Here is a 19619-nt window from a genome sequence, read left to right on the forward strand (position 1 = left end):
TCTCAAAAAATAATAATAATAAATAAATAAAATAAATGGTGTTGGCAGCAGAGTTGGTTCTTTCTGAGGGCTTAGCAGGGGATGCCTGTCTCCTAGCTTCTGATGATCGTCAGCAATTCTTGGCTTGTCAACGTATCTCCCCAATCTCTGCTTCCATCATTGCATGGCATTTTCCCCACGTCTAAATTTCCCTCTTCTTATAAGGACACCAGTCATATTGGATTAAGGGCTCACACGACTCCAGTATGACTGCACCTTAATCATCACATCTGCAACAATGCTATTTTCAAGTAAGGTCACATTCTTAGGTACTAGGAGTTAGGACTTTATCTTTTTCGAGGGGAACACAATTCAACTCGTAACAACTGCCTTCAAAGCCTGCCATTCCCGAATGCTGGAAGAACTGCCGATTAACAAATACCTGGCACATTTCTGTAACTTTATTTTTGTAAACAATGTTGTAAATTCAGGAAGAATATGGCAGGTCTAGAATAAGACTTGGAGAGGTCTATTTTTGCAAAGTGATTCTTGTGTTCAGGCAGCTTACCTAGGAGTGTCCTCAGCTTTTCAGCCCATCCTGCCCCAGTGCAGGGCCACCATGAGAACAATCTGGGGATGTTTCCTACTTTGGCTGCCACTAGAATCACCAGGGGAGCTTTTAAAATACCAATATCTAAATCCCACCCACAGAGATTCTAGTGTAATGCGTCTGGGACACTGCTTGGGTATCAGGATTTTAAAATAATTCGTAGGTGATTCTAATCCATAGCTAAATTTGAGGACCAATGGGATAGTTGTTCTTTTTATTTGTGGCAGGGTCTCAATCTGTCATCCAGGCTCACTGCAGCATCCACTTCCAGGTTCAAGTGATTCTCGTGCCTCAGCCTCTCAAATAGCTGGGACTACAGGCGTGCACCACCACACCTGGATAATTTTTGCATTTTTAGTAGAGACAGGGTTTTGCCACATTGCCCAGGCTGGTCTCGAACTCCTGATCTCAAGCAATCTGCCCACCTCGGCCTCCCAAAGTGCTGGGATTACAGGCGTGAGCCATCGTGCCCAGCCGGGATAGATGTTCTTGTTTCTACCTGTTACAAATGAAGGAGATTCAGCCACTCTTCCAAATAAGGAAGTAGGACACAAGTACAAAAAATACCAAATATGAGCACAGATTCCTAAACAATGGCATTTTAGGCTTTTTACAGTTCTTGTATTCAAAATGAGGGTGCTGAGGAGAAGTACATGAATTTACATATTTAGCATTATTCTCCTAATCTCCAATAATCAGGAACTTCTTTATTTCTTTATTTAGTTTTATCCATTTTTGAAGTGTATCTTGAGGTATTTTTATATAGTGCTTATAAATTTAAAATTATTTCTTCTCAGTAAATGAATCTTTATCATAATAAATTACTTCCTTTTCCCTAGTAATGCTTTTCACCTGGGAGTCTATTTTCCCCCAGATATTAATGCAGTTGCATCTGTGAGCTTTCTTTTGCTGCACAGTTGCATGGTATATTTTTCCTCTTTAACTTTCAAATTTTCTGTATGCTTATGTTTTAGATGAATGTCTTGAATGGAATACATTTGGATTTTTTAAAAGTTACATTGATAACCCTTCTCTTTAATTAGTGCATTTAGTCCATTTACATTTAATGTAATTATTGGTATACATACATTGGTGATACAAATATTGAACAACTCCCAGGGTACTTTGTGGGGTTTGCAGTTCTCACAAATGACCATGAGAGGGCGACTCCAGAAGATGCACAGGCATTTATAGCCTTGAAGAGACGGGAGAAACCAGGCATTCACTCTCTGGGGTTCCACTACTACTTCTGAGGTTCTTCCCTACAATGTCTGGGCATCCTCTGGCCAGGGGAAAACAAGAATATGGGCTTGGGGACAGGAGTGTGGTGGATTGGGGGACACAGGAACAGTCCCATGGGGTTAGGGTGGCTGAAGGCACTCAGCAGGCTCAAGGCAATGGCTGTTTACCAACTCATATAGAAAAATTTCAATATTTTAATAACTAGCACTGCTGTATAAGCAATTCAGAATGATAGCAGCTCAGACCTGCTGATATACTGGGTGTTAATCAACCATTTACTTTGGGTTATTTATAACACCTGTGTTGGTTTTAAAGCCTGTTATTAATCAATATATTTACTTTCTTTTTTTTTTTTGGTTTTGTTTTTTGAGACAGGGTATTTCTGTCACCCAGGCTAAAGTGAAGTGGCATCATCATGGCTCACTGCAACTTTGACCTCCCTGGGCTTGATTGATTCTCCCAACTCAGCCTCCCCAAGTAGCTGGGATTACAGGTGTGCACAACCACGCCCTGCTGGGGTTTTTTTTGTATTTTTCATAGAGATGGGGTGTCACCATGTTGCTCAGGCTGGTCTCAAACTCCTGAGCTCAAGCAATCCACACACCTGGCCTCCCAAAGTGCTGGGATTTACAGGCGTGAGCCACCACACCTGGCCATGTTTACTTTCTTCCCTGACAATACAAGGGCCTCAGAACATCTTAATTCCATTTACCCTCAATCTCTACTAACTTATTGTTGTATATTTTAATCCTTCACATATTTTTAAATCCATAAAATTATTTTATTGTCTTTTGAAGACAATACCTATTAACACCACCTTCTTTGCCATTCACATAATCTTGCAGTTCTGTGTTAGTCTGAGATCACTTTCTTTTTGCCTAAAGTACATTCATACTTTATAGTTTCCCTTTGCGAAGGTCTGTAAATGTTTTTGTTTTGCCATCACTCATAAAAGATGTTTCTCTAAGGGAAGAAGTATAGGCTGGCAATTAATTTCTCTCAGCACACTGAAGACGTTTTTCCACCATTGTTCTCAGGAAGCTGCTAGTCTGTTACTTTAATAAAAGTACAGATGTTCCTTGACTTACGAAGGGGCTGCATCCCAATAAACCCATTGTAAGTTGAAAATATCCTAAGTTGAAAATGCCTTTATTGGCCGGGCGCAGCGGCTCACACCTGTAATCCCAGCATTCTGGGAGGCCGAAGCGGGCGGATCACGAGGTCAGGAGATGGAGACCATCCTGGCTAACACGGTGAAACCCCGTCTCTACTAAAAATACAAAACATTAGCCGGGCATGGCGGTGGGCACCTGTAGTCCCAGCTATTCAGGAGGCTGAGGCAGGAGAATGGCGTGAACCCAGAAGGCAGAGCTTGCAGGGAACCGAGATTGCGCCACTGCACTCCAGTCTGGGCGACAGAACGAGACTCCGTCTCAAAAAAAAAAAAAAAAAAAAAGAAAATGCATTTATTACACCTAACCTACCAAACGTCATCGCTTAGCCTAGCCTATCTTAAACATTATCAGAGCACTTACATTAGCCTACAGTTGGGCAAAATATTTGAACAAAAAGCCTATTTTATAATAAAGTGTTGAAGATCTCATGAAATTTATTAATGTTCTGCTGAATGAGTGTCGCTCTGTATCATCATAAAGTCAAAAAATCATAACTGAAACCATCATAAATTGGGGACCATCTGTAATCTGCCTTTTTCCCTCTGGCTTTTTCTTTCTAAATATCACTATCGAGTCTTGGTGTGGAATTATTTTTATTTATCCTGCTTGAAATTTGCCAAGCTTCTGTTTTTTGTTACAAAACAATCATTTCTTCAAATACTGTCTCTGCTCTATTCTCTTACCTCTCTCTTTTGAGATTCTGATGAAATGAATGTTAGACCCTCTCCTAGGATCCAATAGTCTTTCCTGCACCTCCAATCTTTTTCTCTCTGTGCTTCGTTCAGTATAATCTCTTCAGCTGTACCTTTCATTTCATAAACACTTTTTCAGCTGTGTCTACTGGATGTTAAACACAATAATTTTGATTATTGTAGTTTTCATTTCTAGAAGTGTTGTGTGTGTGTGTGTGTGTGTGTGTGTGTGTGTGTGTGTGTGTGTGTTTTCTAACTGGTTATATCGGCTGGGCGCGGTGGCTCACGCCAGCATTTTGGGAGGCCGAGGCAGGTGGATCTCCTGAGGTCAGGAGTTTGAGACCAGCCTCACCAACACGGCGAAACCCCATTTCTACTAAAAATACAAAATTAGCCGGGTGTGGTGGTGCATGTCTGTAATCCCAGCTACTCAGGAGGCTGAAGCAGGAGAATTGCTTACACCTGGGAGATGGACGTTGCGGTGAGCCAAGATCATGCCACTGCACTCCAGCCTGGGCAACAAGAGCAAAACTCCATCTCAAAACAAAAAAAAAGAAAAAAACCTGGTTATATCACTTTTTGTAGTGTCCTTTTCTCTGCAGATATCTCCAAACTTGATTTTTTTCAATTTGATATGTATAGTTTTTAAAAATAATCTGTCTGATAATTCTAATGTCTTCTGTCTTTGAGGTTCTGTCTCCATTGTCTATTGTTTCTGTTTCACCTGGTTATCTTTGACTACGTGCTAGCTATGATACAAAAAAATTATCTGAAGGATCATTTGAAGTCTAGCTTGAAAGTGCCTTCCTTTACACAGGATTTGCTTTTATTTCTGGCATGTCTGGGATCACCATAAACCAAGTTCAATGCTTGAGGTTTCCTGGAGGGCTGGGTTATTCAAACTGCAATTCAAGCTGCAAGTACTTGTGAGGGCTCACCTACTTGTAATTCTTGTTCACCTAGAAGGTATAGTCCTTTGGGGAATCTCAGCTTATTGTGGAGAGGGTCTACTGTTACACTCCCTATTCTGAGTGGCCCTGAGTGTTGATTTCTGTCTTCCTTGCCTCCACTAAGCTCTCAAAACCTGTTCCAAATTTGGCTGACCTAGCGAATACTCTCAGGATACAGGTGGCTTTGTACTTATTTACCTCTCTGGGTTTTCATTTTCCCATCAGTCTCTTCCTGGTAATTCTTTACTGTCACACCAACTCTTAGAAGGCCTTTAAAGATTGTAATTATTTAGTATCAGTTTTTAAGTTGTTTTCAGGGAAAAAGCTGGTCCAAATGACCTAGCCCACTGTTACCAGAAATAGGAAGACATGTAATGTCTTTCATGGCATACAGTAGGTACTCAATAAAGAATGAGCTGAATTAGTTGAATTATCATAATTTCCCAAATGATATGGTTTGGCTGTGTCCCCACCCAAATCTTATCTTGAATTGTAGCTCCCACAATTCCCATGTGTTGTGGGAAGGACCTGGTGGGAAGTAATTGACTCATGGGGGTAGCTCTTGCTCATGCTGATCTCATGATAGTGAATAAGTCTCAAGAGATCTGATGATTTTATAAAGGGCAGTTTCCCTGCACAGGCTCTCATTCTCTCTTGTCTGCCATCAGGTAAGATACGCCTTTCACCTTCCGCCGTGATTGTGAGGCCTACTCAGCCACATGGAACTGTGAGTCCATTCAACCTCCTTTTCTTTATGAATTACTCAGTCCTGAGTATGTCTTTATCAGCAGCATGAAAACAGACTAATACACCAAACATCACGCACCTTTTTTTTGGATCTGTCTTTATTTGCAGAGGCTGTTTCCTACTCTTAGGATATATTTCTCTTTCTCTACACCCAGTCTGAGAATGTCCACATTCTACCATTGGACCAGGCTCAGAACAAATGTTACCTTTTCCTCAAAGCTCTTCCTGTTTTTCCTCCTTTCCCAAATCTGAATCCTATCTCTTCCTTCTCTAAACCCTCACAAGACCTAGTGTGTATCATTCTCTGGGTACTTAAGTAGATAGCAATGTATTTATGCACGTGCTTATCTCACCTATGGATATACACATTCTTGTCATTTCTGGCTTCTGAATAAACCTCTCACTTGCTCTCCAATTCAGCATAAATTACAAACAGATTTTTTTGAACATATTATATATCTAGCGCTTTTAGTTTTGGTCTCCTCAGAGAAGATTCTATGAACACTTAGTCTGCCATATTCAGGAAGCTGAATTTCATTTATTCTAATAAAGCCTTCCATTCGTACCGCACTTTAGAGTTAACAGGGTGCTGTCATATAAGTGAGTTTCTGTAAACTTTAGCAGCCTCTAACTTCAGTGCATATCATCATGCTGCAGATGAGAAGCAGAGGACACAAGAGACTAAATAATATGCCAGAGCAGAGCCTCGAAGCCAGAATGGAACCCAAGTCTTTTCTCTCCAAGCCCAGGGCTCAGTTGGGGACACCACAGGCGCTGCCCCTATGATATGTGCCGCTGGTCATTACTACTGCAACCACACCTGGGAAGCAGACATTCTGTATAGGAAAGTACATGTAGCATAGGAGTTAGGTCGCAGGCAGTGGACGGAGGGGTGGACTACATGAGGTTCTACATATGCAATTCTCAGAAGGTTCTGCATATTTTAGTCCTACTTACCTCACCACTTTGGCCCCATTTCTCACGACCTGCATGTCCACCATGCAGCCCCCGGTAACATAGGCTGCTAGGTTCAACTCTGAGAATTCAGCCTGAAGAAGAAAGCAAAGCAAAAAAGGATTCATCAAATACCAATGGTGGTAACAATGGTTAACACATATTGGGTACTTAGAGGTGCCAAATACACCTTTAAAGCTCACCTCAAACTTGGGAAGTCGGTGACATTTTCATCTTTCTTTTTGAAAGATGAGGAAGCTGAGGCTCTAAGAGGCCTGGTGACATGTCCAAGGCAGCACAATTAATACAAGGCCAAACTGGATTGAAGCCCATATGGTCTCTGATTCAAGGACCTATGCTTTTAATCCTTGCTAATTTCCGCCTCTTTGAAGGTGGAAGAAGCAACTCCAGCTCCAAGACTAGAACATGCCAGATGCTGTTTGATGGGACATTTTCTCTAGAATTTTTTACCTTCATGCTGTACAGTAGTATGGCATCATAATTCTGTGATTATTTATCTCTATTAATGGAGCCACCCCCCACCCTGGTCATATGCCCAGTTTTCTTTTCTTGGAAATGGCCCCCTCCTCTTGCTCTATCCATCTGGTTACAGCAGCAGCACCATGATTGTTCATTGACATACTGCCCTTTTGGTCACGGTTGATGAGGTAAGCATCTGACTCAGGGTGGAAGAATGAGATACTCTTCCCTGTGAGTTTGAAACTGATGAGTGAGTCATGCAGTTTCTTTCTAGGTGGTTGTATCTGTAATGCACAACCCTGGGTGCTATTTAGGACCATGTTTTCTCCCATTTGCACTGGCGAAGCACAGAAAACCAGGGTGGAGAAAGAGAGAGAGAGAGAGAGAGAGAGGAATGTCACAGTCACCAAGAGAGGGGACAGGGGCAAGTGACGGGAAGCCCACTTGATATTTACGTGCCACCTACAGACCTACCTTTGGATTTTGTGAGTTCATCTTTTGGGTTGCCTATTGGTTTAAGCAAGCTTTCGTGGATTTCTGTTGCTTACAACCAGAGTCCCATGGAATACATCCTTCTTACCAGATGACATGCTCCCTGGGATTTCTCACTATAATCTCACTAAGACATCTGTCTTAGTCTCCCAAGGTTGCTGTAATAGGTGGCTTAAACAGCATAAATTCATTCTCCACAGTTCTGGAGGCTAGAACTCCTAAATCAAGGTGCTGGTAGGGCTGGTTCCTGCTGAGGGCCGTAAGGGAAGGATGTGTTCCAGACCTCTCTCCTTGGCTTGTAGACAGCCATCTGCTCCCTGTGTCTCCTTACACTGTCCTCCGTCTATATTCAAAGTTTCTTTTCTTATAAGGTCACTGGTCATATACACTACCCTCACTTTAATGGCCTCATTTTAACTTGATTACCTCTTTAAAGACCCTATTTCCAAATAAGGTCACATTCTACTGTGGGTTAGGATTTCAACATATGAATTTTGGCGGTGACAAGTCAACCTATAATGCTACTGGCTAACGTGCATAGCACCAAACTGTGCCTTATACACAGTAGATGCCAAAAGCAATTTATTTGGGTTTAATGGATGAACATAATCACTCACATGTATGAGGCACTCACTATGTGCCAGGTACTGGCCTAAGCATTTTACATATATGAATTCATTTAATCCTCGCATTTGTCCAGATGAGGAAATGGAGGCAGAAAAAATTCAAAAAATGTGCACAGCATCATACAGTAGGTAGCAGGGCTGGTATTCAAACCCAGGCAGTGTGGCTCTGGGGCCTGTATTTTGTTGCTGCTGTTGTTGTTTTCAGATGGAGTTTTACTCTTTCACCCATGCTGGAGTGCAATGGCTCGATCCTGGCTCACTGCAACCTCTGCCTTCCAGTTTCAAGCAATTCCCCTGCCTCACTCCTGAGTAGCTGGGATTACAGGTACCCGCCACCATGCCCAGCTAATTTTCCCTTTTTTTTTTTTTTTAGTAGAAAAGGAGTTTCACCATGTTGGCCAGGCTGGTCTCAAACTCCTGACCTCGTGATCCTCCCGCCTCAGCCTCCCAAAGTGCTGGGATTACAGGTGTGAGCCACCATGCCCAGCCAGGCCTGTGCTTTTAACTGTCACATTCCATGGCCTCCACTGTTCAGCCGAAGGAGGCATTAGGTGGATTATAACTGGGAATTTTAGGGACCTAAAAACAACCCATTTAAAGAAAAAACAAGTTTACATAGAAGGGAAATATCATTTCATGGCAACTTAACTGTATCTCCTTGGAGTCATCTAACAGGAATTATGACCAAAGACCCAGCCATTTCCCCAGACAGCATTAGAGCAAACTGGGAGTACTTACACCTTTTGCTGTAATTAATAACCTCATTATGCTGTGGCAAGGCGAAAAGAAAAGATCACTGTGAATGAGTCCAGGTTAGTAAATAGTGGTAATGACCTAGTTATTAAGTCTAATGCCTTAAACATTCAGTCCCATCATGTTCAAGATTCTTAGTTGGCGAGGTCACAAAGAAGAATTAAGAAGAAAAGTTGTTGCTTACGTGTGCAGATAAAAAGACATTATAAGAAAGTTACAAAACAGGATACCTGGTCACCAAATATATGCAGAGAAGGAGTGAAACAGAACCTTGGAAGATAGAATCTCTGACTCAAAAGTGGTGAGGACCCAAGGGCTGTCTTGCTGCCCAAATGGAAAGAGAGATACCTGGAGAGAAGTCACACTCAGGCTTGGATGTACAAGTTAGGGGTTCATCTTGTTCGGATGTGGGTGTCTAGAGTTATTTCTCAGTTGTGGTTTATGAATAATTACAGGAGATAACTGCCTGGGTTGCAAGGTAGCCAGCTTCTGTGGGATCAAGCGGAGAGCTGGCCTACCAAAGTAAAAGGGCATGCTTCTGTTATTTAACTGTCTAAAACCTTCAACACCTTGGAAATGAACACAGAGGTGTCCAAACCACCTTCCTTCAAGACAGCTTGATAGCCTCCCTGGTAGAATATGAAAGAGCAGCCATTTGGAAGACTCTCAGAGCTCTCATAAAAACAATAGTGAAATGAATTGTATTCCTCAAAAAGCTATGTCCAAGTCCTAACCTCTGATACCTGTGAATGTGACCTCTTTGGGAACTAGGATCTTTTCAGATGTAATCCAGTTAAGGATATCAGATGAAATCATCTTAGATTGGTGAGAGTTTGCGGGGAGGCACACTAAATCCACTAGCAAGTCCTTAGAAGAGAAGAGATGAGGAAAAGACAGAAAGACACAGGAAAGAAGACCATGGGAAGACGGCAGCAGAGAGACTGATGCTGCCACAAGCCAAGAAATGCCGAGAGTCACTAGAAGCTGGAGGAGCCAAGGCAGGATTCTCCCCTAGAGCCTTCAGGAGGTATGCAGCTCTGCTGAAACCTCGATTTGGGAATTCTGGCCTCCAGAACTGGAAGAAAATACATTTCTGTTGTTGTAAGCCACTAAGTTTATGGTAATTGTTAGAACAGCCCTAGGAGCCTAGGAAATTAAAATAATAACTTTGGGAAGTGAACGCAATTTCAGTATCATATTCAAAGTCACCAGGGCTTGAAGAAGGTCAATGTGGCCAGGTAAAGCTCCTTTATTCACTTCACCAAAAACATGCACATAGAAATCTGCACCCAGATTCATTCTCTCTCTCTCTCTCTCACACACACACAAACAAAATAACACATTAGTTATTCACCTATATCGCAAAAAACGCTATTATCAGAATTACTTAAATTTTCTGCAAGAGCTAACCTTTTCACCACAAATTATTTTGACCTCTACGGTTTTTGGTATGATATCTTTTTTTGTTTGTTTGTTTTTGTTTGTTTGAGATGGAGTTTCGCTCTTGTTGCCCAGGCTGGAGTGCAACGGTGTGATCTTGGCTCACTGCAACCTCTGCCTCCCGGGTTCAAGCAATTCTCCTGCCTCAGCCTCCCAAGCAGCTGAGATCACAGGCATCTGCCACCGCACCCAGCTAATTTTTGTATGTTTAGTAGAGACAGGGTTTCACCATGTTGATCAGGCTGGTCTCAAACTCCTGATCTCAGGGCGATCCACCCACCTTGGCCTCCTAGAGTGCTGGAATCACAGGCATGAGCCACCGTGCCCAGCCGGTGTGATATCATTTTAATACTACACATTAGGCACTGTGGTATGGACAAATGAGTACTCCAAGAGACTATATTCATGTGTAAGCTGTTCAATATACTAGCTGATGAGTTTAGTTAAATTACCGATTTAAATACCAATTTTGACACTTTTAAAATGGAGATAATGATATCAATAATATCTATCTTTAAATGTTTTTGTGATGATTCAAGACAATGTATATGAAACATCCAGCACAGGGCTGAGACTCAGTAAACAGTTGCCATTATTATTTTCAAATATTCCATTGTCTTAGTAAGCTTAAACTGAAAGCATCCAAACTGGTGTACCCGGAAAAAGAACAACTCCTTCAAGTATTTATAACATATACATTTAAAAAATATATTGAGGTGTGAAATGTAAAGACTTCTGCATATGGCAACAATGAAGTACCAGAGACTACATATACACTCCCATCTTAAACAACAAGAAAGCCAGACAAACTACATTATGTATCAGTTTTCAGGAACTAGACGACAGGCATTTCAGGACTATGATTCCTGTAAAAAGGAAGCGAACAAAATTATCCCTATGTTTATCCTAGCTTACTGCCTAGAGGCAGTTTCCAGGCAGCAGAACAGCATGGGAGAATACAGAGTTCATCAGTTTCACTGAGTTGAGGATACATAGATTGAAGTTCAGGGTAGCCATGGCGGCTAAAATTTGCAGGAGAGTATAGGGAAAAATGGATCTGCACAGAAAAAATAAAACAAACAGACAAAAAACCTCACAAACTCCAGGGAGATCTATGTCTTTCGCTGAGTACTAATTTGAACATACATGAAAGGAAAGTAATCAAGGCCAGGAAAAAGCCATCAGGAAACAATCTCCAGAATCCACAAAGCTGGGAATAACCCATGTGCTTACCAGCTAGAGGGTAAAGACCTTGTCAAATGGGTAGGTTACTCAAAATTTCATAGTGGGACTGAATTATCTCTGGCCAACAGCATGCTCTGGGTCTAGGATGACCAGCTTGTCCTGGTTTGCCTTGGGCTTTCCCAGCTTTAAAACCAAAAGTCCCATTTCTCAGAAACCCTTCAATCCCAGTTTTACAGTGAAAGTCCCATGTCTTGGAAAACTCCTTAATCCCAGAAAAACTAGAATAATTGATCACTCCATGTAGATCTGTCCCAAGAAAAGTTTAAAAGCAAGTCTTGAATGGATCAAGTTTATTACAAATAACTTAACCGCATCTCAGAACAAACTAAACCACTGTTTAAAGGAATCTAACAAAACCCAGCACCCAACACATCAAATTCACAATGTAAAAGTAGTGATATTCAATCATAAATTACCAGGAGTGCAAAGAAGCAGAAGAATATGACCCAAAACAAGGAGAAATGAACCAATAGAAACAGACGCAGAAATGGAGAGATGATGGGAAGAGCAGAAATGGAAGTTAAAACAACTATTATAAAGAGGTTCTCAAGAATGTAGATGGAAACAACATAATGGGAGAGAAAGAAACATATTTTAAAAATTAAAAATGAAACTTGTAGAGATAAAAATTATAATATCTGAAATAGAAAATGCACTGCTAGGATTAACAACAGATTAGACACTTGTATCAGTCTGTTCTACACTGCTATCAACTACCTGAGGCTAGGTAGTTTATAAAGAAAAGAGATTTAATCACCTCACAGTTGTGCAGGCTGCACAGACTTCTGCTTGTGGGGAAGTGTCAAGAAACTTACAATCATGGTGGAAGGCAAAGGGGAAAGCAAGCACCATCCTCATATGGCAGAGGAGCAGGAGAGAGAGAGAGCAAAGGGGGAAGCGCTACACACTTTTAATCAACCAGATTTTGTGAGAACCCTATCATAAGGACAGCAAGGGGGATGGTGCTAAATCATCAGAAACCAACCCCATGATCCAGTCACCTTTTGCCAGGCCCCACCTCCAACAGTGGGGATTACAATTCAACATGAGATTTAGGTGGGGCACAGAGCCAAACCATAACACACTGCTGAAAAAAAAGTTCAGTTGAACTTGAAGAGAAAACCAAAAAAACAATCCAAAATGAAGCAGAAAGACAAAAATACAAAAAAAAAAAAAAAAAAAAAAGCAAAGAAAGAAAGAAAAAGAGAGCAGAACCTCAGTGAGTTATGGGATAATATTAAACAGTCTAATATCTGAGTAATTAAAGTCTCACTAAGAGAAGAGGTAGGGCCAGAAAATTTTTTTTAAATGGCCAAAATTTTTCTACAGTTAATGAAAACTTGATCTAACAAGTTCAATGAATCATAAGCAGAAGAAACAAAGCAAATAAACAGCAGGGCATATAATAACTTATTAAAAACCAGTGATGAAGAGAAAATCTTCGAAGCAGCCAAAGGGGAGAAAATACATTTTACATAAAGAGAAACAAAGATAAGAATGATAAACAGCTTCTTGTGAGAAAACAGAAAACCAGAAGATAGTAGTAAATCTTCCTTAAAGAACTAAAAGTAAAAGAAAACTAACCAAAAAACAACTGTCAGTATAGAATATTATACCCAGTAAAATTATCTTTTAAAAGTGAAGGCATAGGACAGGCACAGTGGCTCATGCTTGTAATCCCAGCACTTTGGGAGGCCAAGGTGGGTAGATCACCTGAGGTTAGGAGTTCAAGACCAGCCTGGCCAACATGGCAAAACCTAGTCTCTATGAAAAATACAAAAAATCAGCAAAGTGTGGTGGCACGTGCCTGTAATCCCAGCCACTTGGGAGGCTGAGGCACAAGAATCACTTGAACATGGGAAGCGGAGGTTGCGGTGAGCAGAGATTTCACCATTGCACTTTGGCCTGGACAACAGGGCGAGACTTTGTCTCAAAAAAAAAAAAAAAAAGTGAAGGCACAATAAAGACTTTTCCAGACAAAGAGAAGTTGAATTTATTATAAGTCCAAAATATGTTAAAGGAAGCTCTTCAGATAGAAGGACAATGATACCAGATGGAAATTTGTACCAACACAAAATAAAGAGTTCTAGATATGGTAAATATGTGGATAAATACAACACATTCATTTTTCAGTTTAAAAATCTTCCATAAAAGATTATTAACAGTTTAAAGCAAAACATTGCAGGCATCGTGGGAGTTTATAACCTGTAGAAGTAAAATGAACAATAACAAGGACACAAAGAAAGGGAATGAGAAATGGAAATATACCGCTGAGAGGTTCTCACACTATATGTGAAGTGGAATAACACTATTTGAAGGTAGATGTTGATGAGCTAAAGATGTATATTTTAAATCATAGAACAGTGCCTTGAAAAGAAAATATAGATAACATACAGTAAAGTACACAAATTTTAAGTTTTAGCTTGACGAATTTTAACTTATTTATGCTGTGTAATCAATCCTCGCATCAAGATATAGATCATTTCTAGAACCCCTGAATCCTCCCGCATCCTCATTCTAGCTGATCTCACCCCTACACCATGATGTTACCATTTTAATGTCTTCTATCTCCATAGATTAGTTTTACATGTTCGTGAACTTGCTATAAATGAAATTTCACAGTATATGCACTTTGGTATTTGCCTTCTTTCATATCTGTGATGCTGTTGTGGTTAGCAGCAGTCATTCTTTTTTTATTTCTGTGTAGTATTTCATTGTCTGAATATTCAATAATGTGTTTATCCATTCTGCCAAAGACAGACACTTTAACTATTTCCATTCATTGACTACTAAGAAAAGAGCTGCTATGCACCTTCTTATACATCTCTTTTGGTGGACATATACATTCATTTCATACCTAGAAGTGGAATTGCTGGGTCAGAGGACAGGCATACAGGATTTAGAAGATACAGATGGAGAATTTTCCAAAGCGGTTTTGCCAATTTACATACCCATTAGCAATATGAGAATTATAGTTGCCCTATGTCTTTTTCAACACTTAGTATTGCCAATGTTTTTAGTTTTAGCCATTCTTCAGGTGGGTGTGTAGTAATAGTACATTGTGGTTTCAGTTTGCATTTCTCTGATGGTTAATGATGCTGACCACCTTTTCATGTGCTAATTAACAATTTAGGTAATTTCATTTGGTGAAGTGCCTATTTAAGTTTTTGTTCATATTTGTATTCTTGTTTGCATTTATCTTATTAATTTGTAAAGGTATCTTAAAATATATTCAAGATAGGAGCTGTTTTCTGGATATATTCATTTAGAAATTTCTTCTTCCATTCTGTGGCTTGTCTCTTAACTTTCTTATTTTTTTAATGAAGAATATATTTATACACACATATATGTATATATGAAGTACAATTTGATTTATTTTTACAGTTAGTATATTTATTGTCTTTAGCTTTAAAAATGTTTGCCCACCCCAAGGTCATGGAGGCACTCTCAATGTTTCCTGCTAGAAGCTTCTCTGTTGAATATTTCACATTTAGGTCTGTAATCCATCTAGAATTTTTAAATATATACTATGTGAAGTAGGACTCAAGGCTCAATTTTTTTTTGTATGGCTATTCATATACTTTGGTACCATTTATTGAAATGAGCACTCTTTCTCAATAGAACTGCATCGGTGCCTTTGCCAACCACCAAGTCACTTCATAGGTGACAGTCCATTTCTAAATCCTCTATTTTATTCTATTTATCAATTTATCTATCCTGTTTCAAGTTGTCACACTTAATGTAGCTTTACAGTGAGTCTTGACATCAGATAGTATAATAGTCTAAGACAGAAGTGACTCAAACAAGTCCCAGGGATGACAGGAGCAAAGGCAAGGTAGGATGACCACCCTCTCTGTCCCCTTAACTTCCTGACCAGAAAAATAGTCGTCTTATTCGCTCACTGCAAAACACGCATAGACACTGGTCAATCAGATGACCTCAAAGGCTCTGTCCTGAATAAACTGATTGGATGTTTCCCCAGCAATATGATTGACTAGACAGAATGTGTTCTATTCTTTACTTTGCAACCAACCCACCACTGCAGCCAGACCTCTCAAAGACCTCCTGAAGGAAATCCCCACTTCTCTTAAAGGTTAAAAAAAGGTTTTATTAATTTTTAAAAAACCTACAGTTCTTAACAGCTTGTTAGTACGGTCTGCTGGTTGAGAGGGTAATAAATGGAGGAGAAAGCACATCTATTCTTTTAGATCATCACCTATACTGAGGACTGGCACTTATGGCATCTCACTATTGACATGCTCACATGCCTCTAAAGGTTTATCTTTGCTTTATAATGAACGTTCGCATCTCAGCACAGTTTTAAACATTCTTTAACATTTTAACTTCTTTTCCAGCTTGTTGAAAGGTTGAGCCCACTCTCTCATTTGCATTATTTTTTGCACATTTGTTGCCAGCCACTGCATTTTTTAAAATTTCTTTTCCTTATTTTTAACAGAAAAAAAGACCCCATACCACAATATATTGCTTTAGAAAATGAAGATGGCTGCATGTAATTCTGATTGTTTTGTGGGGGGAAATAGCCATGTTATACATTTGTAGGAGATTACCTCTAGACATCATTAAGCACAAATGGTTTTAATTCTTTGGTCTCTAGATGAGGGCTATATATAGGCACAGACAGAGCTCTTAGTATTTTGCTACTCTTGTTAAACTAGTTGTGAGAGGTTTTCAACACTGATCTCAATGATAACTGAACATACTGGACTATCTGAGCTTTTCTGTTTGTGTATAACTCTTTAAACATGTACTCGGAGGAATGAATAAATAGTGGAAAAGGCATTGGCCTTGAAGTCTGAAGATCAGAGATCTAAATCTTGAATTTGACACTGACCTGCTGTATGCCCTTAAGCAAACCCCTCACTTTCTCTCTACTCTTAACTCTCTTCATCTTTAAATTAAAGAGCTATAATTAATTGAGTCAATGATGTCCCTGGTCTATTTAATTGTTATATGTCTGTCTTTTTCTAAACCAATGTCCCCTAACTGTCATCAAAGAAATCACCTATTATCATAGCATACTTTATAAGAAAGAAATGCCAGCCAAGTACGAATACTTTTTATAAGAAAGCTGTTCATTGTTTTATACCCAGCTCCTGGCACATAGTAGGTATTCAAAAATACTTATCACCAAAAGTTTGTATATTTTACGGATGAATGGATACCCTCACACATTAAGTAACTTGCCTTCTGAAACTGCATTGCCGGGGCCTCCAGACTGTGACAGCAAGGAAGATGTTTTCAGGCCGAGAGCAGGGGAAAAGCTCAACCTAAGTTTCCAGGAACAAAAGCACAGGTGAGAACAGAGGGCTGTGGGGCCAAAGGAATGGTGAGGTGTCATTTGTAGCTGGGACATGGAGTATCTGGAAGTACACAATAGAAGGCAAAGGCTGCTGAGAGACTAGTTCATGAAGATTTTGAGTGTCCTGTGAAGGAATGTGAATAGCATTCTACAGCATATTAGTCTTCTATTGCTGCCATAAAAATTATCCCACATTTAATGCCTTCAAACAACACAAACTTATTATCTCACTGCTATGTAGGTCAAAGGTCCAGGTTAGCTTGGTTGGTTTCTCTGTTCTGTGTTGCACATGGCCCAAATCAAGGTGTTGGCCAGCTGGGCTCTCATTGCAAGGCTCTGGGAGGAAGCCGCTTCCAGATTCCTCCAGGTTACAGGCAGAAGTCAGTTATCTGCAATGATAGGATTGAGGTCTTCGTTTCCTGGGAGAGACTCCCAGCTGCTTAGGGCTGTGTGTTTTCCTTATGACGCTGTACTCCCATCTTCAAACTAGTAATGGCACACTGAGTCCTTTTCACTTTTCAAATTGTTACTGACTTGTTGTCTGCCACATCTCCATCTCCAGTGTGAGAAAGTTCTCTGCTTTAAAGGACTTGTGTGGTTTGATGGGATCTAGTTGGATACTGCAGAATCCTCTCCTGTCTTAAGGTCCGTAACTATAATCACATCTGCCAAATTCCTTTTGAGTAACATTTTCACGGGTTCCAGGGACTAGGGCAAAGACACTATAGGGGGCTACTAGGAAACACTAGGGGTTGCAGAGGAGGGGAGTAACTCAATTCCTAACAACAAATATTATGCAGCACGTTCGAAGTTCCAGGTTCCGTTATAGGTGCTAGATATCATTGGACTCATCCATTAAGAAAATCTCTTCGACATTCTCCTAGGTCAGAAGGAGATACAGGTTGAGTGTTCCTTATCTGAAATGCTTGGGACCAAAAGTGTTCTGCACTTTGGATTTTTTTTTCAGATTTTGAAATACTTGCAGTATATATACTTACCAGTTGAGCACCTCTAATCCCAAAATCCAAAATCTGAAATGCTCCAGTGAGCATTTCTTTGAGCATCATATCACTAAAAATGTTGGATTTTGGCCGGGCGCAGTGGCTCACACTGATTTAATCCCAGTATTTTGGGAGGCCAAGGTGGGAAAAGCACTTGAAGCCAGGATAAGACCAGCCTGGGCAACAAGGTAAGACCCTTATATCTTTTAAAAAAAATTAGCCAGGGATGGTGGCGTGCACCTGTAGACTCAGTTACCGGAGAGGGGGCTCAGGCAGGAGGATGCTTGAGCTTTGAGTTCAAGGCTGCAGGGAGCTAGAACTGCACCACTGCACTCCAGCCTGGGAGACAGAGTGAGATTCTACGTCAAAAAAAAAAAAAAAAAAAGTTTTGGATTTTGGAGCATTCTGGATTTTGGATTTTTGGACTTGGGATGCTTAACCTATAAGCACCTGTTTGTAATTAAACTCGTGTCCAGTTTCAGGAACACACACACACACACCCACACACACGCATGCATGCGTGCCTGCACACAGGAATAGAGGTAGAATGCATTCAATTTCCTGTAGGGTCTTTGGCTGCATTTTCGCCGGCACTGACACCTGACAAGTATGTAATGCCAAGCAGACAACATTACTGAAAGCATGGGGTATTCATGTCTAGTTACTAATAATTGCATTTGCAATGATAATCATGTTGATGACAGCATGGAAAATGGTGATTGTAATCAGCATCATAGTACTAAGTTGAAGCATGTTATTAGGCCAACAGGTCAATAAGAAAGAACCGGAAATTGAGACGTGGAAGTGGATGACTGACTGGAATGTACACAAGAAACCAAGAATGTGTGGGAATGTGAAGGTAGCAGCTATCAGCTTTGACCTTGAAGCCTGACTGAGGGAGGATTTTGACACAAAGAGATGTTGTCCAGAGTTCCTGAGAAAGGCAAGATGCTGGCAGATAGATTTGTCTGGAATCCCAGGGTGACTGATAAGATACTGGGAATTCCTGTCAGTTGGTGAAGAAGTATCTGGTCCAAACTGTACCCTTAAACTCAATGCTTAGGCGTGTTCCCCTGCCCATGGCCTTGGGCACTCGCATATTCTGCAGGAGAAACAGAGAGAGAAAAAGAGACAGAGAGGAGACAGAGACAGACAGACACGAAGTTCACAGGAAAAAGTCAGTACTCTCAGCATTCTCCTAATGCCAGAACAACCTCAGACCCTGTGCTCTATCCGTAAGCTTTCTTACTGCATCTCATAAAGAGAAGCAGTTAGTCTACCGGGCAGGACATCACAATGCCACATTTGCTAGTAGGCAGGGTCATGGCCAGGGGTGATCCTGGCCTCCACATTCTGCCTCTCTGTAGCTACGTGTCTGTTGATTTGGGTGGTCATTGTGTTAACTTCCTCTTTCCTGCTTGGTAAGTCCTGAAAGATGCTATCTTTAAGCATTCATCTTTCTCTCTGCAACTCTGTCTTCCAATCTATGAGTTGGCAGCCATAAACTCTGATTCCCGGGAGCTTCTTCTGATTCCCAGGAGGCCCGGATGTCCTGTTATTTTTCCTTAGTTGTCATTGTGAGGCCATGTGACTATTGAGTAAGAACAGCCACATATCTAGTTAGTAACATCCACAGATGAGGTCTGGCTTCAAGGGAGGGTAAGAGGCTGCACTGCTTAGTTCTAAAGCCTAAACTGAGGGATTCAGCCCAGATTTAGCAGAGAACCTGGAACTAGGGGTAGCAAATCTAGGGCAGCTAACGCTGGACTGTAATTTCAACAGTGATTTGCTGTTCCTTCTTTGGTTGTCAGCCACCTTAGGAACCTGGAATGAGGGGTGTAGCGGGGGTGGTGCTGGTGATTATCAAGGATTAGGGCATTCCTGAGCCCTCTGGCAAATTATCATCAAAATTC

At 40.7% G+C, this 19619-nt stretch overlaps 1 protein-coding gene across 9 annotated transcripts in view; it reads right to left on the reverse strand.

Moving 5' to 3' along the window:
- LOC105493997 (synapsin III) overlaps window positions 1-19619 on the reverse strand; it is a 550021-nt gene that overhangs the window by 422720 nt on the left and 107682 nt on the right. For all 9 annotated transcript variants that reach the window (XM_024796611.2, XM_011762037.2, XM_011762038.3 and 6 more), the window contains one exon: window positions 6353-6444. In XM_024796611.2, coding sequence (XP_024652379.1) covers window positions 6353-6444 — 92 coding nt within the window. The remainder of the gene's footprint in view (window positions 1-6352; window positions 6445-19619) is intronic.

This window comes from Macaca nemestrina, chromosome 15, assembly GCF_043159975.1.
Source record: "Macaca nemestrina isolate mMacNem1 chromosome 15, mMacNem.hap1, whole genome shotgun sequence".
Taxonomy (NCBI): domain Eukaryota; kingdom Metazoa; phylum Chordata; class Mammalia; order Primates; family Cercopithecidae; genus Macaca; species Macaca nemestrina.